Genomic DNA, 25822 nt, shown 5'->3' with positions numbered 1-25822 from the left:
TTCTATCAGTGAAGATAAAATGCTGCGTTGTGTCATTATCTGCAGGAAGAACTTCACTCCTGTCTGCAGGTGTGTGTGTGTGTGTGTTAGTACCTGGGATCCTCGGGTCAGAACATGGTAGAACTGAATCCCGAACAGCCTTGCCAGCTCACTGGTTCTGCCGATGATGTCCTGCTGCTGCAGAAGCTGCATGGTGCCGCGCACTCTGCTCACGTAGTGGTCAACCATCTTCCACCTATAATGAGACACACATCGGTAGATTAATTGTGACACTGTGTTACAATTAGTACAGGAGGACTGGACAGGGTGACAGACACTCACCACTTAGTTTATTTATATTTGGTTTAGTTAAAGTGTGTGTGTTCATGTTTCATGAAAAACAATGGCGAAGCCACTTGTCTTGCTGCTTCAACTAAAAATAGAAACAAATTAATAAAATAGAATAAACAATGTGATGTTTGATATTTATGTTGAAGTGTGGCACTAACCTGTATAAGTCTGTGTTGTGGTCAAACCAGTCAGACAGTGTGCGGGGGCTGTACAGGGGGAAGCGCTGGTGGAGCACATGGAAAGCCACATTCTCAAAACTGTAGTTGTTCAATGTCACCTGGAAAAGAAAATATGAAATCAGAATATTTCTTTCAGGCAGCACCACTTTGAAAGGACTTTATCAAGTCCAGTCAGACTTTGGCTCATTGTTGATCAAACACTCGAGTGGTGAACAGACTTTAAATGTAATCAATTTTTATAAAATACTGGGTGAAAATCAAGTGAAAAAAAATATGCGTTGTAGTCTGACATGAAGTAGAGTTTGTAAAAGGACATCTGAATCTTTTATGACTGTGGTTCCTCACATTTTTGTTTGGTGATCCGTTAAAATGAAACATCTACTAATGACTGGAATCAAGGGCCAAACATTTATGAGAGAAAATGCCTCTGTATTTCAAACTCTATAATTTCTTTAGTTAAGGCCACAATAAAAAATTTACTGAGCTCAGAGCCGAAAGCAACAGACACTGTTGCACTGTGCAGGCAGAAGAAAATCCTGCCTGGAAGAAGGAATGAGAGAAAGTAGGTCATGAGTCACAACTGCTGCTGGCTGACAGCAGTGTGTGTGAGCTGGGTGGAGGTCATGCCAGGACACCTGCCTCAGTCTTCATCACCCTCCACAGGTTGAGGGTGATGCGTCCGATGATGTTGATCTCAGTCATGGTGTCGGCTCCGTACTCGTCCCTGTCTGCAGTGAAGCGGTTCTCTACGGAGTCACCTGAGGACACGCACAGAGCCAGACAGACAGCTGATTACAGAAGTGCTGCCAGAGGCTCTCCATTCAGCTGCTACAAATACACACACACACTTACATTCATTCAGACACAGAAAACTGTACGAACAGATTGTGTTCTTGTGCCGATACTTAAGCTTCTAAATTAAGTCTTAGCACCAGCTTTGACAGCCAGCCCTACCTGGCACACGTGACAGCTGCTGACATAGGCCCACACCAAGCACCGCCGCCCGCTGGAACAGGTAGCCCCAGGAACGCATCTGCACCTCGTATGCCAGCAGGATATCAGGGTCATACCTGACAGAACACACACATGTAAGCAGAGAAAGTTCACTTTCATATCCTCAAATCAAAATACTGCACATAATGCTCCTATTATATCACTGCAAGGTAAAGTATTTTAACACATTCTCATCAATAATAATGTTTTAAAGAATCACATATTAGTTTCTGGCTTTGCCCCCATCAAATTCAGGATGGAAGCAAACTAAAACACAGCAGAGGATCAGGTCTATTCACAAAGCTGTAGCCACCTGCTCAGTTCCACTCAATAAGAGCACTGAATACACACACCTCCTCATTATAGAAATCAGCTCCTGAAACAGCATCTTCTCATCGGTGGCATATTTAACCTGCAGCCCAGAGACGCCCGACCTGACCAGCAGGGGCGCTGTTCGTTTGTCACCTGTCAAGGGGATTTAAATAGACTCATCAGTCAGATTGATAACAGGCACTCATTATTTTAATTTGAAACATTGTAGGCAAAACATTTAACACCTCAATAACTCACAGCAACATTTAAACTTGGCTGAATTTGGTTACACAAACATTTTTGAATCTCAGTGCAGAGGGAGGCAAATACGGAAAAACCTAATACAAAGACTCAAAGGCTCCAACGGAGGGTTTGTGCAATGAAAGACCTCACCTTGATCACAATTTTGACAATCTTTGTCCACCACAATGGCACCAGTTAGAACGGTGCTTTCTATACTCTGCAGGGGAACATCAGAACTGAGGCAGTAGAATAAGGCACATATGGGGTCGAACTCAGGGTCGGGTTCGAGGTCACGGCGGGTCCTTGCATGGAGCTCCATGCCCATCAGTGTTAGGTACTGGACCTGAGGAGGGAAAACAGTGTTGTGTGAAAACGAAAAATCCTTCTGAAGCTTGTATCTTCAGACTTGGATTTTGTAGTTACGACATCTTCAGACTTCTTCCAGATACTACCCACTGAATTCCTCGCCACTGCTCTTAGTGTTTCTAAAAAAAAGCTTTAATAAATAGTAAGAGGCCAATATAAAAATGCTACTTAACTACAAACAGCCACACAACAACTTTGCCAAAGTTGACCACAAGTGACCTCAGATTTCAGACACATTTTGCTACCAAAAAGTATTGAGCTTCAATGCCTAGCTCTACAAATAAGATAACATGTCATCCCCAAGTTCTGCTGTGTGCAGCTCACCTCATGCAGAGCTTTGGCATCCTGCAAGTTCTGCATACTGACTTTGAAGCCATAGGAGTTGGCTATGCTGGGCCCTTCAATCTGAGAGGTCTCTTTCTTTGGCACATTCAAAGCAGCAAACTGGTTCTGTGGAAGACAACGAGAAATATCTACATGAACAAGACAACACAGGCGCAACAGATGAAAGAATTAACACCTATTCCATTCATGAAGCAAACTGAAAAGGAGGGGGGGGGGGGGGGGGGGGGGGGGACGACTACGCTCAACACTACACACTGGCATTCTAACAATGTTTCCTTGACCAGGCTGGACTGGTGAAATGCTGGCTGTTGTGGTGAGAGGTCGGAAAAATTTGCATTTGTTGTCTGACCTGTATCTGTGTGGTCAGCAACACTCTTCTCAGGGCGCCTGTCTGGCTTCTCCTCTTCTGCTGGAGTCTCTCAGAAATGGGATTCTCTGCAGCAAGTGAAGCAGCAAAAAAAATCAAGAACAAAAGTATAAAGTAGTCACTGATAACAATCCTTTGCCCTGTGTTCATTAGAGGATTAAGGTTTGGATTTCTTACCCTCAGATATGGGCGTACTGCACACTAGCTCCAACCTTTCCTCTCTTCTCTGTCTCCTCCTTAGGAAGGGGGTACTGTGAAGAAGATGTGGACTCATCCTTCCCTCGTCCATATTACTACGATGAAGGGGTGAGAGACTGTAGTTGTCTCCTAGTCTCTCCAGGGAGTTAGAGAGCCTCGGTGACAGTGGTTCTGGAGAGTTTTCACTTTCCCTTTTTTCGCTGAGCTGCTCTGGGCCTGAGGGGCTGGGCTGACAGGACTGCTGCCATGGAGGCAGCTCTGGTGACTCTGGAGATGAAGCTTTATTATCATCATCGTCGTCGTCATCAGTGTCTTTTCCTTGTTCCTCCTCCCGCTCAAGATCCACAGCACCTTCATCTGAAACTGGACTTTCTTCTGAGGATTTACTTAGACAGCCTGTGTTCTTCATAGGAGACATGATTAGGGACAGGCTCCTTTTCTTTCTCCTTTGACTTCTGATGCTGGAAAGGTTCCCACACAGCTCAAACTTCACTGCAGAGCAGCAGGAAGCTGACGGCTGCACGGAATTTTCTGGGTTTTCCTCCTCAACATTCAACCCAGCCCTGTCGTTATTCAGCAGCCCTGTGTCTCTCCGCCATTTTTGTAAACACTCGTACTGTTTCTTGGCTTCCAGCCACTGGCACACATGCTCTCGGTTTGGTGGGTTTTTGCAAGGCAGGAGAATGACCTTCTTGTCACTGGCTGAGGAAGGGTCAGACTCAGCCTGATCTTTACTTGCCACTGAGGGTTCAGCTCCCTGGGCTTGGGAAGATGAGGTAATAGTGGTGGGAGGGTGTGTCATGACTGAGAAGGCTGTTTTCCAGAAATGGAGGCCCTCCAAAGACAGGTCTCCACTGAACTCAGATAGCTCCTTTGCCAGTCTGGTACCCACCGTTAGTTTACGGCCACCAACCTCCCTGGAGAAAACACAGGGGCATGTGATTGACTTATTTATATTTCATAAATTACTGTGATCTGATTACTGTAATAGAATTATGCAAAACCTTAAAATGAATGACATGGAACATATTCATCATATAATTCATATAATCATTTTAACTATAATTTAGTCTAAAAACATCTGACACAGTGTTTTGTCCATCACAGAGAATACTTCATGGATGTTGATGAAACCAGGCACATTTCAGGGAGTGTCTGCAATTTGCTGTAGATCCAAATAAAAATCGAGATCTAGTGAAGTAAAATGTGGTCTTATAAGGAGACTGTTGGGCCTTGGTGGAGGTATGTACTCTACTAAGTGCCATTCTAGTTATTAAGGTTAAAGGTGCCCTGTGTAGTTTTTTGTAGGCAAACTAAATTTTTGTTTAAATTCTGTGTTATTCACTAAAATCCACAGTACGCTAGTTATAGTATATTAGTTATAGTTATATACAGTTATTTAATTCACCATAAAACAAGACATATGTTACTCCTACTACGAAGAAAATGTTTTTTACCAGTGTCTGTTTGTTTATTAAGTCAGCAGAATTATGCAAAAAGTACTCAACCAATTTGCATCAAACTAAGTGAACAGATTGGGAATGGGCCATAGATGAACCTATAAGATGTTTGTGCCAATCTAGGGACAGATCCAGGATTCTACATTCCTCAGGAAATAATGTCTGGATCTTGATGTAAAAAATAAGACATACTGTATTTATGGAGTTGAGATCTAAGAGTTTGTATAATCTGGTGCAGATTATCAAAGTACTTCATTTTCCTTTTAAAGAAGACAAGCATGTGTGGGACATATACATGATAAAATCAATAAGATCAATGATATCAGCTATGTTGATTAATTGGTTGGACTCCTTTTGACATGTAGCATGCTTTTCAGATTTTTTTTTCACTATGCATATTTCATTTACACACAACAGTATAATGATTATTTAAGCTTGTGGCGCTGGTGTAAATAGTCTTACATTGGTTTCCCAGGGGCATCAGACGGGTCGCTGCAGAAGGGCTCCTGGAAGGTAGCCTCCGATATCTCCAGGTCCAGCAGAGTGTTAAAGATCTCTTCCCGGCTTGGAGGGGACATGAGGGGCTTGAGAATGTGGGCTCCACCTCCTGCCCCCCGTGGCAGCTGGCTTGCCCTCACCTGGGACACTGAGCCGATGGATCGGGGGGAGCTACTAGGTGTGGTGGAGGTGAGTCCGTCAGTGCCTTCCAAAAATTCCCCTGTTGGTGAGCCCTCATGGTCAAGAAAGGATGCTGAACTTAAAGGTAGTGGTAGGACAGGATCAAAAACTGAGAAGAGCAGCTCTTTTCTCTCACAGTGAAAGTCTTGAAAGGGGCTGAGGGTTTGGGCTTTACATAAAGAGAAGTCCCACTCTTTGCTCTTGATTCTCTCAGAGTCAAGAAATGTGAGGTGATTAGTTACAGGCACCCTGTTCTCAGATCTATCAAAGAGGTCAGGACTGGCAGGCCTTGCTTTGTGCCAATCAGAAATCCTTTGGAGCTCATCTCCATAACCAAACAACCTATCATTGTTTTTCTCAATGTCCAGTGTCTGAGCTGATACAGCTTCCTGGCTAACATCACTTAGGAACTTCACTGGTAAGTTTTTATCAGTCAGGACAAATTGGCTACCACTATAAGGGCTGGAGAATTCCGTCTGATCAATAGCATTTATGTCAAAGTTATAGTTGTGTGGGAGCTCTGGTGACAAGCTGTCCTCTATTAAGTTGCAGGTGTCCAGACCTGGGTCTGACATAATGAGGGGGTAGTCATCTGACATACTGTCCTTGTCTGGAACATTTGGCTGAGTATTGCTCATCTTGCTTCTCCTAATTCTGGGCTTTTTATCCTTAGGGGTGGTAGATTTTGGGACCCTTGGTTTACGATTAGTGGTGGAGGGAGCTTTTCTGGTTTTAGCTGGTTTAGTTGTAGGATCTAGTAGTGCCGCAGCTTGAGCTATGGCAGTGTAGTGGCTCTCTGTACCAACCACTTGTAGGGGAAGGGTCTGTGCTTGCTGCCTCTTCTGGAGAAGCTGTTTGAGAACAGCCAAGCCAGAAGGGTTCTCATGAAGTGGTGGGGTCTCCCCATTTTTAAGGCCTGAGTGTGGGGAGGTTACTGCTGGTTGGGGATCTTTATTGTCTTCCGGTAAAAGTCGACCAAGCAGAGGAGGTGTAGGAGCTGTGCACTCCTCCTGTGAGGCTTCTGCCTTTACCACAGTGGTCTGGCAACTTTGTTGCTTCAGCTGAACAGGTGGTGAAAAGCTTTGGTTTACTTCCGTTATTGAAGTCTCATAGTCCTCAACCTTTGGTTCTAATGACTGAGCAACTGAATTGGAGTCTGATGTAGATGTTGGCTGGGAAGTGCCCTGGTTGTTGCAATCTGTGCTCACTGGCTGCTGAAATGAAGTGACCTCCTGAGAGGAGTTCTCAGAGGGAGGGAGGTCATCTTCTGGGAAAAGGAGCTGCGAGCTGTCTTTACTTAACTCATGACTTTTGGGTTCCTCAGGCTTCTTTTTGCGAGACCTTTTAGGTTTTGTAGTAGTTGTAGAACTGTTGACTGTACCTTCAGCAACATCTTTAGCCTTTTTATTCTGCCTTGGAGCACCAACATTCCTTTGCCTTAGCTTCTCTTTTTGGGGCTCTTGTTCCTCTGGAGGCTTAGTAACTGACTTGCTAATTTTTCTTTTACTATCCGCGGCTTTCTTAGATCTGACAGTTCTACACTTATTTTGTGCTCGTTTGTTTGAAGACACAGTGCTTGACTTTGGAAAAGTAGAACTAAGAGACGGGTCACTGAGTGGGTTTATCAGCTGCTTGGAGCTGTCCATAAAAGGGTCACTTGGGGACCAACAACGTGGAGGAGTTGAGTCTGTAGGGCTTGGGGATCTATCAGAGAGGTAACCCAACTCGGCCATGACATCTGTATACTCAATGTCCTGGTCATCAACTTGCTCACAGTAAGACGGCCTGGGCGGTAGTAGAGAGGATAGAATTGGGCCTCGCTGACAACCTTTAGTCCTTTTAACACTTTCCCCCATCCTGACTTTAGGTTTAGTGGAGATGCTGAATGTTTTCTTACTGGTGGAGTTGACCTTTGCTTTTCTTTTGGGCTGTTTCTTGGCCTTTGGCTCAATGATAGGAAACCTGACTGCAGTGGATTCTGGCACCTTGGGCCAAAAATCTCTGAGAGGAGCCATTTTATTGTACAGCTGTAGCTTATCTGGTGTCAGCAACACCAACTGCTCCTCAGGATTTATTTTGGACATTTTCACCCGCATATTTTTCTGTCCTTTAAACCTGTTGATAATAATGTACTTGATGATGACAGGGGGTTCTTTCTTGCACCGTTTCTGGTATTTTACTTCCGGCCCACTGCAGACATTGCTGCCCTTGAGCTTGCTACCCTTGACTGAAGCTGCATTTTTAGAAGGAATTGAACTTGATTGTTCTCCATCCTCACTGTCATAAATCATCTTCCGTTTGGCCCTCAGAGTGTATTTACTCCCGGGAAGGGCTGAAGGTGTGGTATAGGTGACATTATCTAGAAATGGGCTTAACCTATCCTCTGCAGCTTCTCTACTCTCCTCAGAAAAACAGGAAACAGTGGCGGAGTTGGTGGCAGGCGGCTGTGAAAACTGCTCTGTCCTTTCATCTATACACTTCTCATTTGTTTCTGGTTCATCTTCTGTGTTTGGCTTTTCATCTGTGATGAGCCCATCTTTCAGTGGCTCAGCCTCGTTTGACTTTTCATCTGAATTTGGCATCTCTGTGTCCACAGTCTGTGTACAAGCAGACGTGTTTGAGGTGAAGCTAGTGGTAATCTGGCTGTCAGAGGTAGAGCTTTCAACTATGTTAAATGTATTCTTTTGTCCTGTCATTCCTAACCTTTTTTTTGTCACTTTTAGCCTAGACCTGCGAGGCTGGGCCTCTACTAGTTTACTGCAGGAATCTGCAGGAGTCAACTTTTTGTTCCCAACTTTCTTCCTACTGAGGCAGTTTGAGAGGATGACACTGGGAAAGAACTTGTAGTGTGCTTCCTGCTGGGCCACAATAGTCCTCTCCGTCTTATTTTCCTGATAGTCCTCGTACCTGATTTTGAGTTCACCAACATCTCCCTCCTCACTGTCCTGGCCCATTTCTTCCTGCTGAGGATCAAGGAACTCATCCTCCTCCATGGGTGACGGGGCTGAGGACATGTTCCTTATGATGGGGCTTTTATTGTCCTTCTGGCTTAACTCCAAATCTGTCTTCAATGAGCAGTTTCTCAGCTCTGAGTAACACAGAGAGAAGGTCCTGTGGTTCTGAAGAATGGAGAGACAGTTGGTTTCTACATTCTTTATGCTGTCATATTTCTTCCTACTTTTGGCCACCTTTCCATTACCAAATGGGAAACTTTCTAGATCTGTATTATCCAAGGCTATAGAGGGTTCCTTGTCATAGGAGTAAATGGGACGCATGTCCTCTTTGTTAACACAGATAGGAGACACCTCGGGGTGATTGACTATTTTGCAGGGGATAGGGTGCTTGACTGGTGGGATGTAGGGGATTCCTTTATTAACCTTGAACCCTGTTGAACATTCACTACTGCTATCCTGGCAGCTTTTTGATTGAAAGTGCTTGTCAAGAGGTTGCTCTGTGTCCAGCATATGAACTGGTCTGTGCTCAGGGTGCTTGCACTCCAGAAGGATCTTAGCCGAAGAAGGTGGTTCCAGGCAGACTGTCTCCCCAGGGAAGGGATTTCTTTTCCCAAGCATCTTTTCTGTGACTATGAGAGACGATTGGGACCTCGGACTACTCTCCGTTAAGGATGAATCTATGGATACAACAGAAGAGAGGAAGCAATGTCTCATTTACAATTAACAGATGCAAGAAACAGATTCAAATCCCATTTCCTTTACTAAGACTTAGTTTCTCTTTAAATTCTAAATATAAGACAATTATAAGACATAAGTTAATATAATATAATATAAACATAATTATAAGTGAACACAGCACGGTCGTATCGATGATGTGGCTGTTTCGTCTTTAGCTCAGGTGAGCTGATGATACAATTATATTGGACTCGAAACGAGGTAATTTACACCGAGTTTCAAGCCTAAATGTCCGCTGATATCTTCCGACTAGGTGCATTAAGGAACCGTCGGAAATCCTAACGTCCGCTAGCTGCCACTTCCTGTGGACTTTTATGAATTTAACTTTTGTACAGTGATTTAGAGGACATTTCAAAATATCGAGATATATATTGTGTATCGCGATATAGCATAAAAATATCGAGATATTTGTTTTAGGCCATATCCCCCAGCCCTAATGCAAAGTATATAACTTGCTTGACCTTTAGGCCTGCAAACACTGCAGCATTTAATTTTCCAACAAATGTTTTTTTTTTAAACGTAATAGTGATTATAGCAATATAATAATGTTAGGAGGGGCATATTTAAAAATAGATGGAAATTAACATGGGGGAAGAAGTAACAATTGCACACACTCGCCTCAGTGTGTGCAGGCTGAAGGGTCATAACATTGAAGAACATTTACAAAAACATGAAACTTACATACAGAAATGATGTAAGGTAAAAAGTCTTTATAACCACTCAAAGTGCTTTACAGTACATCCATATTTCACACATTTATAGTTAATTTATGTGCAGCACTTTCTCTACCATACATCAAGCACACTTCAGCATGCGGAACGGAGATCGAACTGCTGACCCTCTGGTTAATGGACGACATGATCTATTTACGAGCCACAGCCTCCCATAACAATAGAGTGGTAAGTATGTGAACCCTTTAGAATATCCTGGTTTTCAGCCATAAGTTTAGACAAAAACAATGTGCTTAAACTAATAACACACAAACCATTATAATTTGTCCTGTCTTTATTGAACACAACCATCTAATATTAACAGTACTGGTGAAAAAAGTAAGAGAATCCTTAGATTTAATAGCTGGTCAAACCTCCTTTGGCAGCAAAAACCTCTAGCAAATGCTTCCGGTAGACCTGCATAATGTTTTTCTTGCCACTAAGATGTCAATTGACAGGTACACACAAATATATTACAGTGTAATAAGAATTTTGCTTTCACAATGCAACAAACTTTCAAAGCCACTGAAAACTTGACTGATAATAATTTGAACTCCGGGGGATCATTTCAAACAGCAGACTGGTTTCAGTACTAAATCACATCTCTGTCATAAAGATATCAGATCATATGGCTAAAACCTGGTGTCAACCCAATTTTTCTTATGCAGCTGCTGTAAGATCCACTTTCTGATATGCTTTATGGAACATGAATCAGCAGGAGATGTAAGATAAGCGTCAAAGCAAACTGACATTTAAGTACTGTGTCGGTATATCTCAGCATGAGATGACTCACCGCTGCTCTCATCTGCCGCCCCGTCGAGCTGGGGAATGGACAGGTTGGCGAACAGAGAGTTATTCCCACTCCATTCCATGTCTTCATCAGAGGAATCCTGCTGCTCCTCACTGAAGCCGTCCTCTGCCTCCTTCACACCCGGCCTGTGCAGACAGAAAAGACAGAACCCCTGATAAGACAATGCACAGGTACAGCTCCCTGTGAACAACCTACATCTGACTGCTTGTCATGGACTTGTTTGTGTTTGTGCTAAAGCAAGAGCTAGTGTTTTACTGGCTAAAAGAAGGCAGATTATTTACTGTGAGAGTCAAGTTGAATTTCCGTTAGATTAGTTGTTGTCATTCACTAAGATTTTGATGGGTCACTGTGCCTGACTGCCAGATCGTCCCTCACTATCAATGATCTGGCAATCAGACAATCAGGTGGATTTCTGGTGAGTCAGAAATGCTTTAGTGAATATTTTCCAGGATGCAACCATCTCAATGGAATAAACCACTTTGGGAATTGTCAAAAAACAGAACTTATTACACATAGCTCTGTATGACTGATCAGTACACTGTGGTCATCTAAGACTTTAAAGTATTACCTGAGCAAGAATAGAAAGTTGGCAGGCTGTTTGTAAGGAGACAATGTGTATGACCAAAACAACTTGCCTTGGTAATGATGAACTCTCAGGGGCCTTGTTGTCCCATCGTTGTGACATAATCATGCTGAGCTCTGCCTCTTCTTTGTCCAACTCCGGACTTTCCTCCTCCTCATCACTGTTGCAGTGGTAACTTCTGGCACCAGGTAGAAACTGGGAATTCTGCCCGATGGAGAAACCATCGTCCTCCAGGCCTGCCAGCAGGTCGATGATGGCATGGTCTTGGCTGCTGTCTGCACAGACAACAAAAAACATGGCATACATAAATAAGCTGCAAGTCACAACTTTAAGTGCGCCCCCAAATGATAAAATTGATTCAATTAAAATTGCCAAACCTTTAGTTTTGGCAATTTGGTTTTCCCTGTATTCACATGCTTGAATCTTTCAGCAGTAAGCATTTTATGTGCTGCTGATGCACTCTGGGCTACTTGCGTTTTGCAGGAATGCTCTGAAAAAAGTTCAACTCATAGGTAGTCATTGATAGTATTTTCACATTGTCCAATTGAAAGTTGAGAGACCTACAGCCTATCGGCCCCTTTAGAGCCCTCAGGCTGTAGCTTGTGAATCGAAATGACATCTTGTCATACAAATAGGTTAGTTTACTGCACAACAAAATCACAATTAGTCTAGGGACAGGTGATTCAGCGGTTGCCTTGCTATAATAAAAAATTTACCACACTTTTCTTAAAGGCTTAAATAAAGGCTCTGTCTGATATAGGTATTTGTAAGACATGTCATTTATTGATATCTTCAGGATAGGCTGGGATAGCCTATTTAGAAATACCATCAATTTGGAGTTTATATAGTGTCTTTGCAAAAAGTCATTGTGTTAAATATTATATGGTTTTGAATGTGAATACACATTTTAAGAACAGTATAAAATAGAAAAGACAAGGTATATATATAATGTGTATAATGTATATTATGATTTGGCGCTATACAAATAAATTGAATTGAATTGAATTGACAGAGTCAACAGATCAGGGGTCTCATTTATAACTGTTGCGTACTTATGTTTCAGGCCCCATTTTGTGCGTACGTTCTCACGCAAACGTTGGGATTTGTAAAAACAAACTTGACGGGAAAATTTGCGTATCTTCCGTGCAAACTCTGACCCATGCGTACGAACATTTTAGAGACAAAAGTGCAGATGCAGACATGAGGTGGTGAACTGAAGCCAGACTATTGATCCACTTCATCATTTACATTAAAACCAACAGTTTTAGTTGTGCTCGCACGACGTATCTGTTGCACACAAACCTTTTAATTGCAAAATATATAAAACAACTTTACATTCAGATTCCATTAAATAGCAGAGTTAGAGAGCCGAGTCATTAAAAGTCTTTAATAATATCTTCTAACACTGTGCGTGTATCATCAAATCGCTGCAGTAAACGTGACTGTGCCATCAGGCGCACAGAGTGCACTGGAGATCACTGACAAAAAAATAATAAAAACTCTTCACTTCCAAATAATATCCCAGAGTGGAGGTTAGGATCCACTGATGTGAGGTAATCGGTCCGATTGCTCTAAATATATAAATACTGCGGTGACACAACCATTTATGGTTGATTGTGGGCGTGTAGAGGGTGGAGCATGAGGCAGATCCACATACGAACGTTTCCAGGTGGACTGTGATATATAAAGTGAACATTGCGTTCAGGTGTGTGTGAGCAAGGTTTTATAAATCTGAATTTTCTTTTGCGTATGCCATTTCCGTACACTTTTTGCACGTGCACTTTTAGCATGAATCCCACGCACTGTTTTATAAATGAGACCCCAGAGCTGTGTGTGGACCTGAATAGGAAGTCTACCGTACCTAACAGAGGTGAGTGGTTGGACGTTTGGGAGAGCGGGAGGAAGGTCTGACTGTTCTCCAGAAGACTCAAGATGGCCTCCTCATCAACCACAGCCTCCTCAGGGATTTTACCACTGCTTCTCACTGAGTCTAAAGAAGGGAAGCAGAAATAACACTTTGCAATGCATCAGACAAACCTTGATTGAAAAAAAGAGAAAGATAGGAGCCCTCTAGTAGAGAATGGGGTTAATGTTTCTATGCTCCTGCAGTAGACTTGGCAGAGAGAGGGTCTGCAGATTAGTCCATTGCTAATCAAACAGCATCACAATTTCGACCTCTGACTCTGTAGGAATGATGGGTAGAAGGAAAACAAAGGTCTGTCTCACCAACTACCTCTTCTGCCAAACACAGAGCACACAGATCGTAACAAGAATACAACTGTACTTCAATGGTAAGTCCAACTGAGTTAAGATTTAACTGAACAGTGAATACTAAGGATTGCAGCAGGCTATACCAGAGCTAACACATTCCTTCTCATACATATATTGAGGCAATTGGGGGTGGTCTCATTCATCCCAGTAGGGTTTCCTTACCTGGCTGAGAGTCCCTGTGCACCTCCACAGCGTTAGCAGGGGTACAGGGTAGTCCCTCTGGAGTCAGGTCATCTGAATGGAGAGTGAGGTCAGCGAGAAAATCCTCTTGGTCCTCCTCCTCGTCAGCCATGGATGAAGCTTGTGTCCTGAGCAGACACAGAAATTGCACACAGAATAATTCAGAACACTGAAAATTATAAAATGTATTATTATTAAATTTCTACATGATGATGAATAGTTACTGCTGTTATTACATATTTCTCATTGCTGCCTAAAAATATCAACAACAGAGAGAATGATAGTTATGGCAACTGTAACTTTTAACATTGATCAGATGTCACATCTTATTAGAGGCCTTAAGAGTAACTGAACTAAGACAAAACAGATTAAAGGTCCCTACTGTAGGAAGTAGGAAATTTACTCAACAGCGAAGTTATCGAAACTTCACTACTTTAAAATTGTAACCATCAGTGAAACAACTCACCACCTCCTCCCCATGAATAGCACAGATACACTGTCCAGTACAGTAGCCTTAGAATAACCTGTAGCACCAGATTTATATTTAGAATGAATTTTTCCTACTGACTTTACAAGTCTCATCTTAACCATCAACTTCTCTATTAAACCCTATCCCAACTGGACTTTTTAAGGAAGCTTTTCAGTTCTATATTAAATCGGATTAATAACTAGCTACGTACCACAGGCTTTTAAGGTAGCAGTAATTAAACCTCTGCTTAAAAAGCCCACTCTTGACCCAGATGTTTTAGCTAATGATAGACATATATCAAACATTCCCTTCATTTCTAAAACCCTTGGAAGAGTTGCTAACCAGTTGTGTGATTATTGTGATGGATTCTAAATCCTGAGTGAAAGTCTTTATTTACTTTTCATGGACTTGTCTCTATACTTGTCCTGCTGGATCTTCGTACTGCATTTGACACCATAGATCTAAGATTCTGTTACAGAGACTACAACAACATGTAGGAATTAAAGTAACAGCACTAAATTGGTTTAAGTTGTACTTATCAGGTAGATTCAATCAAATCAAATTGTATTTGTATAGCCCATATTCACAAATCACAATTTGTCTCACAGGGCTTAACATGATATGACATCCTATGCCCTTAACCCTCAACAAGAGTAGGGAAAACTACCAAAAAAAACAATAAACAGGGGGAAAAACTTAGAAACCTCAGAGAGAGCCACATGTGAGGGATTCCTCTCCCAGGATGGACAGAAGTGCAATAGATGCCACGTGTAACAGAGAAAATCAGCAAAATAAGAGTATTTACAACATTAATTAGTCCAGTGGTGTCAAACTCAATCACAGAGAGGGCCAAAATATAAAACTGGGACTACGTAGAGGGCCAAACAGGGTCAACATTTAATAAACATGATAGACAAGATATTGGATAAAGTGCAAAAAGAAAACATATTTAGGCAGGCTACATTCTTCTTTTATGTACATACACAGAGCCAGATGTTTGGCATCTTTTCTTGGCTGCCAGTTCATTAATGTTTGGGGTGAGGTTCTGTGCTGTGAAAACCCTCTAGTGGAGCCCGTGCACTCTGCCTGGCTCTCTGTCCTGCGGAGCTGTGTGCACTCTGGCTCGGCAAGTGAAGCCTGGGCATTCCGCCTGGCTCTAGCGAGATGGACAGAGAAAGACGCAAGGAGTGTCTAGACGGCCATTGCGCACCGTGGCACAGCATAACAAGGTGCTGTACTTGGACAGATACTTTTCACTTTGTATATGCTTCCATTTCGACAATTTTATCACAAGTCACAATCACGCTAATGACAGCTAGCTGTACTTATCGATGAACCCTGATGTATCTAATCGCTTGGTAAAACTTGTTTATAAGACATGAAGGCCTAGATGACCCATAACCTTTTACTTCTAAATTCAGACAGAGTTATTGTGCTTGGCCCTAAACACAAAAGAGAAACATTCTCTGACCAGGTAGTTACCTAGGATGGCATGAGCTTGGCCCGTAGCTCTACTGTGAGGAACCTTGGGGTTATGTTTGACCAGGCCATGTCACATGTTAGACTACAAAGCATAGGCTGCTATCCAGTCCCCGTCAAGGCATGACTGTGCATCAATTAGAGAAAACGGTCATCAATCAGACGGCTCTGAGCCTATCTCCTGACCAACCTGTTGTTGCAAGATGGCCAGAAAGAAGCATGAGTGAGATTTTAAACTACTTCAAAATGCTTTTTGGTACTTAAAACCACAAATATATCTTGACTTCGGGTGCAAAAAACATGGGAAAAGTGTAAAACCCAGGACCGTAGCATGTTCAAAAGAAGCATAAAGATCAGCCCCAACCCCCTAACTATGCATTACATCTGCAGAAGAATGATGGACTAATTCTCCCATATTAATTGAAAATGAGCACTATCAGTCAGCAGAGCTGTTGGGCTGCCCTTACCTGACTCACAGAGCAGACGACTTTCTGGTATCTGCCCAAATGCAGTCATATTTTATTAGCATCTATTTACTGTGGGTCTTAATCAGGGGAAGTGATCTGTTTACTCTGTTTGTATGTGAACACAGAGGTGGTGTGCGAGTGTGGGGGGCTGGGGCTGTGTCTGTTTGTGTGAGCATATAAGAGCAGCTAAGTGGTGTGTGTCTGTGTGTTGTAGAGGCGATATGAATGGAAAATGGGCAGGAAGCCAACCTGGCTTTGTATCCCTCCAGATCGCTCTCAGCTACAAGCTGGCTATCACGCTCCTTTGCCCATACTGCCCTCCTCTGCATCGCCTAGCAACTCACCACTTAGTAACTGTCTGAAATATTGAAATGTAGACCAGGCAGGCAGTCGCCTTCGTAAGTGGAACACATATCACAGGAATAGTAAAAAAAAAAAGAAAAAACTGATTCCACTGTAAGGAGGAATTTGACCTCCAAACCCTGTATGGAGTATGGGTTTTCATATCTGACTGAGCAGCAACAGCCTGAAGAGTAGAGCATCATGCCCAAAAGGTTGTAGGTCTAAATCCCACAATGAGCAGGAGAAATTGAATATGAAATGCCCTCAAGCTACTGAATCAACCAATGTTGCTACTGATGGTAAGCATTCACTGTCAAACTTTGCTGGATGAATTCAAGCTTAGAACCACATTGTGACGAAACACAGTGAAAACAGTGAAGGCGGCAGGTGAAGCTGCGCAGCACAGGTGAGGGATAAGGCAAAAACAGTTCAGACAAATACCACAGAGCATTTACCAAGAAGTCACAGCCACATGGTCATCCCTTCACTTGCTATAAATGATGAATGAGCTGCTTGCTCTACGTGAGAAATCCCAACCTGGAAGCAAGGCTGATACATAATGAATTATTATCAGAGGGGATGAATGATGAAAACAGGGCTGTAAATATATGAAATCAATGTTTTAGAGTTTACATCAGCAGAGACTTTACTGCAGTCTCATTGTCATTCAGAGACTTTTTTCTGCTGGGCTGTATGAGGAAAGGGCTCCAGAGAGTCAATGTGCACGTGCCACTGTCTGGCTGTCTCTTAATTAGTCAGCTAGCTAACGACTTTAGAGGCGACAAGGGAGGGAGCCTGGCAGGCGTCGGGAGATTACGGCTGCGATTAACACATTTCGTGAACAAGCCACACACACCTCCCTCATTGGCTTCAGTGGTTGTGCTTTGCTAAGAGAGTTTTAATGATGGAGCTGAGCAAAGAGAAGAGAGAAGACAAGAAGAAAAGAAAGAAAAAGACAACCATCTACTGTTGTGGTAACAGGGTCTATTTAACCATGACCCCATTCTTCCTTAAATATTTACATTTTTATCTGATGGCATGGTACTAATAAATCAAATGAGGACCTACACTGGGTATAATGTTTTTGGGGAGAACAATTTCCTTGGATAATTCCCTTTTTCTTTTAGTAAGCAAGCATCTGCATGATCCCTGTGGGTTACACTTGTTGATTCAATGTATTTAATAGCCTTTTACCCGAGCCTTAACAAACACAACTTAACGCAGAACCTCTACCCTGAAAACACTTTTTAACTTAAAAAGCAGTCTCTAGCCATGGGGACCATAATTCTAATTCAGGCCGAGGTCTATTCTCACCAAATGAAATGATTAGCTGGCAATGGACCTGCCTGCGCGCTGTGCTATTGGTGCTTATGACTAGAGTCTTCACAAGCTAGAAAGGCTGAGTCAATAGCCAGAAGTTAGCAAGCGAGTCACGGAAAAGTCGTCTTCCAGCAGTTGTTAGGCAGTGCGCTTTCACCAGATTTTGGCGACGTAGCTTTGACGAGAGGGCCGATGGGAGGGGGTGGGATGTATCACAGAATTTGAAGAACAGCCGGCTATTGCTAGCGTTTTCAGGATTACCAACCAACTACTTTGACTTCGGTGGCTACTTGCCTTTTCATCTATCTCATAATATACAGTTATACTTCCTGCAGTACAGTATTGTCCTAATCATACATCAGATTGTGTTCCATTCTTGTTCCAGGGTACCTTTGTACAGTCACTGGGGTTTGTAAGTCATCAACAAAAGCTGAGCTAACAGTGGGAAGTTTTGCATTAGCTGTCAAAGCTTTATTTAAATCTAATTCTACACATAAGCTGAAAGTTAACTAACTTTCACTCTGATTCCCCCCCCAAAAAATCACATACCTATTTATGCAAATTACCCAAATACCAATTCTTGCATTAGAAACATTTAAAACTTAAGATAGTTTTGTAACAGTGAGAAAAAAAAGAACTTTCAATCTCCAGCACCAAGTAAGACCTGGAGAAAGCAGCGACAGCAGATCGGCAGTAGTGAATAATGAGAGTAAAAGGAAAGCCAACAAGTGACAGACTGTGTGAGTATTCACAGAGCGAGTGACTGAGACGGCCAGGCCTTGGGAGTGCCGCCAGCAAATTGTGTGTGCGCTCCATCACTTGAGACAAGCCCCACTCTAGATGGAAACCCCACACTGCTCCCCCACCCTACCCCCCTCTGTTCCTGTTTGATATCACAGTGAATGGAAGCCATCTGGATCTGATGCAGATGCACGCACAGCCAACTGTACTTTTATTTATAACAGGAAATAGTTTCTGCCTGAACATTGTGGGAGTAGGAGGGAGGACTGTGTAACCTCATCAACATCATTTCACTCTCTCCTTCCCCCTTTCTGTGCAATACGCCTGTTCTGCTCCCACCCCCTCAATACATCTGTTTTGACTCATTTTCTCCATCCCTTCTTTCCAAGTCTTCCAACCTGTGTTTTCATTCCCTCCCTCTCTGCCCTCAGAGGACACAGGAGTTGGACTAGCTTACATGAAACGGAGATGCACAGGGAAACTGGGGAACTGCATCAGCTTCATTATAGCTCAACACAAAGAATGAAATATGAGAGAAACTTGAGCTCATTGTGGTCTGACACTGTGGGAAACTAGTCCAACTATTGTGACTGGAAACATCTTGTACTTATTTTCAAACATTGTTTCTCGCTACCATGAATTCCAGCTCTTTGCCAGCAACTCTGGCTTTGCCCAGGGAAATGGGATAATAGTCCAGCAATGACTTTCAGAAATAATTAGTTCTAAAATGTCTGAGGAGCCTCTTGCTCCTGCCCCAACCGCCACCACAACAACAGATCGAAGGAAAGATGAGGAACTTACACGTCAAACTCGTTCTCTTTCAGGATCTCCTTAAACCTCTTCATGAAGATTTTCTCGCTCTCTGTTGAAGTGACGGAACCACGATCTGGAACACATCAGACAAACAACTTCAGTACTGCCTTCATCGTTCCTGGAAACTATCTGTTCTTAGATTCCAGTTTTTCCAGACCTCAAAATTTAGCTACAATTAAAACATTTGGTCAGTAATTGCTGTTAAGTATGCTGGTGGTGCCTCTGGGTAATTCTGCTGTCAGTGGAACTAGAGCTCTTCATCACGATAATACAATGGGACTGGATGTAATTCGATGTATCATGATTAAACCACAAGATCTTTCCACACGTGTCATATTTCTGGTATAATCTGTGTCAGACCTAGACATCATCATCATCATGTTGTTACACTGTCGTTACACTTTTAGTATGAATCCTACGCAATGTTTTATAAAAGGTGCCCCAGACCATTTTGAACAAGTTTTTTTTCTTATTTGATGTACCTACATCGGGAATATTTCAAAGCATCCCACTCCTAAAAAAGCCTCAGTTTAGCCAGATTATATAAAACATGGGCACCCAAACTTGTTTTGTAACTAAGTCTGCTTTCAGAAGAAAACATGAAAGCATAAAGACACTTTCTCTCTAACTCTCTTTCATAAACAGACAGCAGAGTGCTTTCCCATGAACTGCTGAATGCTATCAAGTGCTTGCACTGATTACCTTTTTCTAGTATGGAGAGTTAGAGAGAAAGTGGTCACCAGCCTCAAAACTTCAGAAGGTATTTATTTCAATTGAAAATTGACTCAAACTTCCAAAAATCAGGGGGGCAAACAAAACTAAACATATCACTCAATCCTATTAAAGTATTTATTCATTTGAAAACTAGCAGAATTTGTTTATCAACCAATATACTAACTAGATTGATTATATAAAAACTATGCCTACTCACATACTATCATTACTGGCAATACCTATGTCCTTACAATTCCCATCACTGCTCCCTTCATGTCCTTCAGACATTTTCTTTTCATAAAAAAATTGATTCACCTCTCAACTTATGCTAGACAATGTCCTTTCTCGTGAATGTTGTTAATATTGTTATTTTGTTGATAAGCTGTGCTACACGCGGCATCTAGTGGACTTCTGTCTGTCTTGGGAGAGGGATTTAGGTTTTTTTGTAAGGATGTCGCACCTTGTTAAGCCCTATGAGGCAAATTGGGATTCCTGAATGTGGGCTGTACAAAAAATGTGAGTGATTGATTTCAGACAGTGGTATGACCAGGGTCAACTCGTTGCACCAGTGGTAACATAATTGATGAAGATGATGGCAAAAAACAATTCCTTTATAATACATCAAACTGTTTCCTCTAAATTCTGAATAATAAGCAATTGTATAAGCTGCTAGCACTTTTTAGAGACTAATGATAATGATGTTTCCTGTAAATCTGTATTCAGGACAGGTCACTATTACTGTGAGAATAAGGATAGATGTGTGAAGTGATAACAAAACAGAGATTTCGTTGTGGATCTCCTCACCTTGTGACTCAGGGGTTTCTATCTGGGTGGCCTGGTTCTTCTCTCTCCTCCTCAGCCTCTCATCCTCCCAGATAGCCTGAAGGCCGGGGTTCCTGCCAATCTGATCTGGACAGAGATAAGACACAACACAGTGTGTCAGCAAATGATACCACCATATTCCATGACTGTCTTTTTATCCACATCAGAACTTTCTAATTTTTGTGTGGTGCAGATTTATTATACTATTAAAGAGCGGATTAAATCACATGCACTGCCTGTCCTGGAGTGGCCTCCCTTTACTTTCTTCACCCTAAGGCGGATGTTTAATGTGGTTTAACGTTCTCTATCCAGCCTGATCTTCAGTATGCATTTACTGTAATAGGATGGGATAAAAAGGCAAAGAATCCTAGATTTGTGACACCAATTGTGTCTTCAAATTTGCCATTTAGTTTAAGAGCAATGGGCCTCATTCACCAACTGATCTTGAGAAGAAATCTATTCTTAAAACCCACATATGCAGTTTATATGAAGATTCTGACATGTTTTTATCTGGGATTTGTTCTTATGTAAGAACAGAATGTACGCACACTGAATTGCACTCTTATGCACACTTGACAACTGAACTGCTTCTGTATAATAATCAGTTATTGTGTTTTTTACATTTAATTTTACAGTTTTATAAGATTAAAATTACCATAATATTTTAACAGAATATTTGGTCTATACTGCAAAAACAACACTTTTTAAGCACATGAATATGTTGAAGTGTCACACAAATAGTCACCAATCTTTAGGTTTAATACACTGCTTGCTTACCATCAGTAGCACTGGTACATATTAAATGTGTCACATGTTCTATAGTTTTACTGCTACTGTGAGACACAGAAGGAGCTAGGCCTGGAGTCAACCCACAGAACCCAGAGCCTCCAGGTGACGCAAGCCCAGCTCCACCCAGAGTGACAGAACAGCGGCGGGTCAAGTGGCCCTAACCTAACAAGAAGAAGGAGTGGCTCCAGTTCAACGAAGCTGGGCATCACAAGAGCCAGTAGGGGAAGGGCCATCAAGGTGGCCACCGAGGCAGCACAAGTTGCATCAAGGTGGCTGTGGATCAGGAGAGGAGAGCCGTGGGTAGGGTAGCGCTACCTGGACACAAGCTGGGGCTTGATCAACCCCGGTTGGGTCACCTGGGTGAGGATGACCTGAAACACCCAATGACCCCAGGTAACATCACTGACGATGTGTCCGAGGTGCATCACAAGGTGATGTATTTCACAAGCGTGCATTTAAAATGTTACGTCCAAGTTCTTAAGATATTGGCAAATGAGGCCCATTGATCAGTTTGACTGTTACTGTGGGCAAAGATTATTTTTTTACACCTAAAACCACAAAAAGGCAAATCTTTGGCATCCCAGTTCGCGAGGAGGTGGCTGAAAGGACCGATACATACCTTTAATACAAAACCACGGCTAGTTTAGCTTTGTGGTTTAGCGAAGAGTTTTCTTTCTACCATGGCAAGTTCAATGATCAAAAATAAATGTAAAATACACCAAAGAGCCCAAAGACACATTTACTAAATCCTGAGATTTAAGGACACCCTGTGTCTCTGCTAATGTCTCCCTCTCTTCACTGCCCCATGAGAGGTTGTTAGGTCAGCTCAGAGCCTTCATGTTTAAGGCTGCTAATGGGTGGGATGTGTGTAGACAGTCAGAGGGAGCTGCTCTGAGCAGCAATGCCACAACAGCACTCTGAAACGTGTTGCACCTTAAGAACAAATGATTAAGCAGAAGACCTTTCAACTTTCCTTCTCTCCTGTGTCTTATTCCTGTAACTGTGTTAGTGTGGGCTACAGTACTGAAGATGACGAGTGGAGGAGGTGCAGCAGGTGAGTATGTGGACCTGACAGAACTTACTTTCAATTTCCAGGCGGTTGAGGACGTCTACAGCTACAGCATCAACCTCCAGCTCACAAGTGCTTTGCTTCTCCACCTCTTCCAGGACTAATGAGCTGCAGGCAGGGAATTCATGGACAACTGACGTCAAATTAAATGCCCCAAAAAAACTTTAAAAGTTATATGAAAATGTATATATAAAGTATGTAGCAAGGAAGTAAAAGTACTGGATTCAATCTTTGCTATCGGGGCGTATACTCACAGTGAGAGATAAATGCAGCAGAGTCTGTGCAAGTGGGACTCACCAGGGTAGGGCATTCTCCTCCCAGCGGACAAACGTGCCCCCCAGGGTGCTGTCGTTGAGCTTGGAGGTGCAGGGGCTCTTCCAGGGGCTAATTCTGGGACCACTGCTGGACGTCTGCCTGTCTGGGGCTACTGGAAAACAAACACCAGAGCAGAGTGAATGGTGTTATAGTGCCTCTCTGGAAGGATTTTCCAAGAGGCCTTGAATGGTAAGGAGACTATAGAAGACAAATACCAAAACACTCATCACTTGCTTTAAACAAGTGAAAATATTAAATATATGTATTATAATGGACAAAAAAAAGTTAGTTAGTTATTTTGATGTGGTCTTCCCAACACTGATAAAAGGAAAAGACGAGCTACCTCTGAAGTCAATGCAGGCAAAATGCTGGTGACAATTACTCACTGTCGAGAGAAACTGTGCACAAGCTCCTACAGCAAGGATGATGAGTTAAAGTTGAACTTTGAAATGGTTTATAAACTATGATGGATGTTATGGAAGGAAATAATTTCACTGTCCACCAATATTTTCTCTGAGGATTTGTCTGATCGTCTTAATGCTTGCTTTACTTCCTCCGTTTAACTTTTAGTAACGTTGATTGATTGTTCCCAGTTTCAAACCGCTAACAGGATGAGCTCAATGTTGTTAATGATATGAATGATGGCAATAGTTATGAAAAATACTATCCAGTTATAACTAACCAAAATTATATTTGCAACAATGCAGTAAACTAGGTTGGCGTAGGTAGTTACAACTAAACACCATCATTTGACACAAGGAGACATTTCAAAGATAAATTCCACTAGGGGGTTTTCGGGTTTTGGAGGTGACTTTAAAAACACATTAAGAGTTCTATTCATCTTTAAGTGGCACATTTTTCCGGTCCAGCCCACCATTCTCCCTGTTATCCCAGATTAAGAACTTGCTTTCAAGTTTGAGCTTGAGTGTAGAAGAAAACGTAAACCGGTGTACCCATTATTGGAGTATTTTGGTTTCTTTGTTGTTTGGGGCAATGAAGCCCCCTTTCAATTGATTGCATCAGTGTAGAGGTGGATCAAACATGGGAATGCAGCTTTTGTCAGAGGAGAGTCAAGCGTGAGGAATTTGAAAGAGGAACTTTATTAAATTCAAGTGAGGAATTTCCTGTCCTGAATCATTAATGCCCTCACACGAGAAGGCAGCTCTGCCGGGCTGGAAGCTCTCTGAGAGTTTGGAGAGAGAGCTCTGATAGGCATGATGAGGTGACAATGAGACAGAGGTACTGCTCTGAGATTAAGACTAATCTCTGATCAAACAGAGTCGGCTGTCTGGGGTTTAGTCTCGGAGGGTCAGGTTCACACAAGACCCCTCAGTCTGACATTCCCACTGTGAGGCCAAAGTGACCATGGAGTTGACTGCCAATGTGCCTGAAGAGCAAACTGTATCCCCACCACCACCGATATCAAATGATCAGCCGATGGATGCTTTGCTGTATCTAGTGACAGATGTTAATTTTGAACAATACTTAAGGGCAAGCAGAGCAGCAAGAATAGATAAATTCTGAAGTTGTAAGTGTTACTCAACAGTGAAGAAACATTCAGAAAGAAGAAAATCAATTAGTCATGGGTCTCATTTCTCTGAACTGGTGAAGTGACCAAACTATTTCAAAAGTCTGCAGGCCGAGCACAAGGAGAAGAGGGATCTTTCAATTAGGATTGAGTACCAAACTCTGTACTTTTACAGTTAAAGAATACAGAGTATAGACTAACGGCAACGGTGAGCCGAAAGCAGTCGCATTGTGTAATTAGCATGTCTGCAGCCCACGCTTGAGAAGATAAACCCTGCATGGAAGACTAAATGTAAAGTGAGGTATCTACAACATTTTCAGGTAATTAATTAGCTGGATTGAGTTGTTGATGGTTTATGAGATAAACTTTTACTTGCCAAAACTCAGCCATAGCTGCATCAAGTATTCCTGACCAACATGCTATGTAGCACATTTATACAGTATGTGACATTCTTAGTATGTCCTAAACATCAGCATACAATCCAATAGTTTCTTAGTTGGTATTATTTATGGCAAAACATTACGCAGTCAGTAAGCACGGTAGTGCTGATGACAACAACATTACAGACTAACAGCACCTTATCGGTTGAAAAGTGAATGGTACTGAACCCTACTCAACCCAACCTTAGAACACAAAGGATTAAGAAATATGTGGGTGCATTCTCACATACAGCCAGCTGGAGAATGACTACAGTTTAGTGCATGTCTGAAAGCAGCTCTAGTAACTGCTTGCTTGTTCTTGACCTTTCATAATTGGGAAAATTGGGACAGATAGTGTTAAGAAAAGAGAGGGAGAAATTTGAAAGCAAAGACTCAGAAAAGAAAAAGAGACCACAAGACCAAACATGTGAAAAGATGCGAAATGGCAACATGAAGGAGGAAAACAGAGAGAGCTTTCAAAAGACCACAGAGAGATCCTGAGGCTGAGGTGAGATCAGGACTGATTCAATATGACACAATGCATGGCAGCCACCCCTCGCCCACTCTCCATCCCTGCTGAGCCACAGGGAACAATGCAGTGAGCACGAAGTAGCTCAGCACACACTGTCCAGGGAAGACAAAAACAGTAGTGTGTCCAGTGTAGTGAAGCTGATGAGAGGGCTAAAGTAGGCCACTCACTTAACAGCACTGGGGAATACCTAGAGACACGTGTCGCTAAGGAACTTCCCCAAAGAGAAAGGTAGGATGTGAGAGAAAATGTCAAATCTAATTTGTTTATTTTGTGTAAAATCAGGTTAAG

The 25822-nt window shown here is 42.4% G+C and overlaps 1 protein-coding gene across 1 annotated transcript in view; it reads right to left on the bottom strand.

Annotated features, from left to right (window-relative positions):
• rev3l (REV3 like, DNA directed polymerase zeta catalytic subunit) overlaps window positions 1-25822 on the bottom strand; it is a 64044-nt gene that overhangs the window by 10626 nt on the left and 27596 nt on the right. Inside the window, exons 5-22 of the mRNA XM_034580444.1 lie at window positions 23038-23167; window positions 22754-22848; window positions 20865-20969; window positions 19335-19419; window positions 13698-13843; window positions 13126-13254; window positions 11317-11539; window positions 10664-10806; window positions 5256-9102; window positions 3313-4250; window positions 3118-3203; window positions 2748-2873; window positions 2208-2400; window positions 1856-1967; window positions 1464-1579; window positions 1149-1267; window positions 489-607; window positions 94-235 (exon numbers count right to left, since the gene is read on the bottom strand). Of these exons, the coding sequence (XP_034436335.1) occupies window positions 94-235; window positions 489-607; window positions 1149-1267; window positions 1464-1579; window positions 1856-1967; window positions 2208-2400; window positions 2748-2873; window positions 3118-3203; window positions 3313-4250; window positions 5256-9102; window positions 10664-10806; window positions 11317-11539; window positions 13126-13254; window positions 13698-13843; window positions 19335-19419; window positions 20865-20969; window positions 22754-22848; window positions 23038-23167 (6854 nt within the window). The remainder of the gene's footprint in view (window positions 1-93; window positions 236-488; window positions 608-1148; window positions 1268-1463; window positions 1580-1855; window positions 1968-2207; window positions 2401-2747; window positions 2874-3117; window positions 3204-3312; window positions 4251-5255; window positions 9103-10663; window positions 10807-11316; window positions 11540-13125; window positions 13255-13697; window positions 13844-19334; window positions 19420-20864; window positions 20970-22753; window positions 22849-23037; window positions 23168-25822) is intronic.

The sequence above is a fragment of the Hippoglossus hippoglossus genome, chromosome 24 (genome assembly GCF_009819705.1).
Source record: "Hippoglossus hippoglossus isolate fHipHip1 chromosome 24, fHipHip1.pri, whole genome shotgun sequence".
NCBI classification, from domain to species: Eukaryota; Metazoa; Chordata; class Actinopteri; order Pleuronectiformes; family Pleuronectidae; genus Hippoglossus; species Hippoglossus hippoglossus.
Note: the sequence above shows the minus strand (reverse complement) of the source record. Positions and strands in the feature narration are given on the sequence as shown.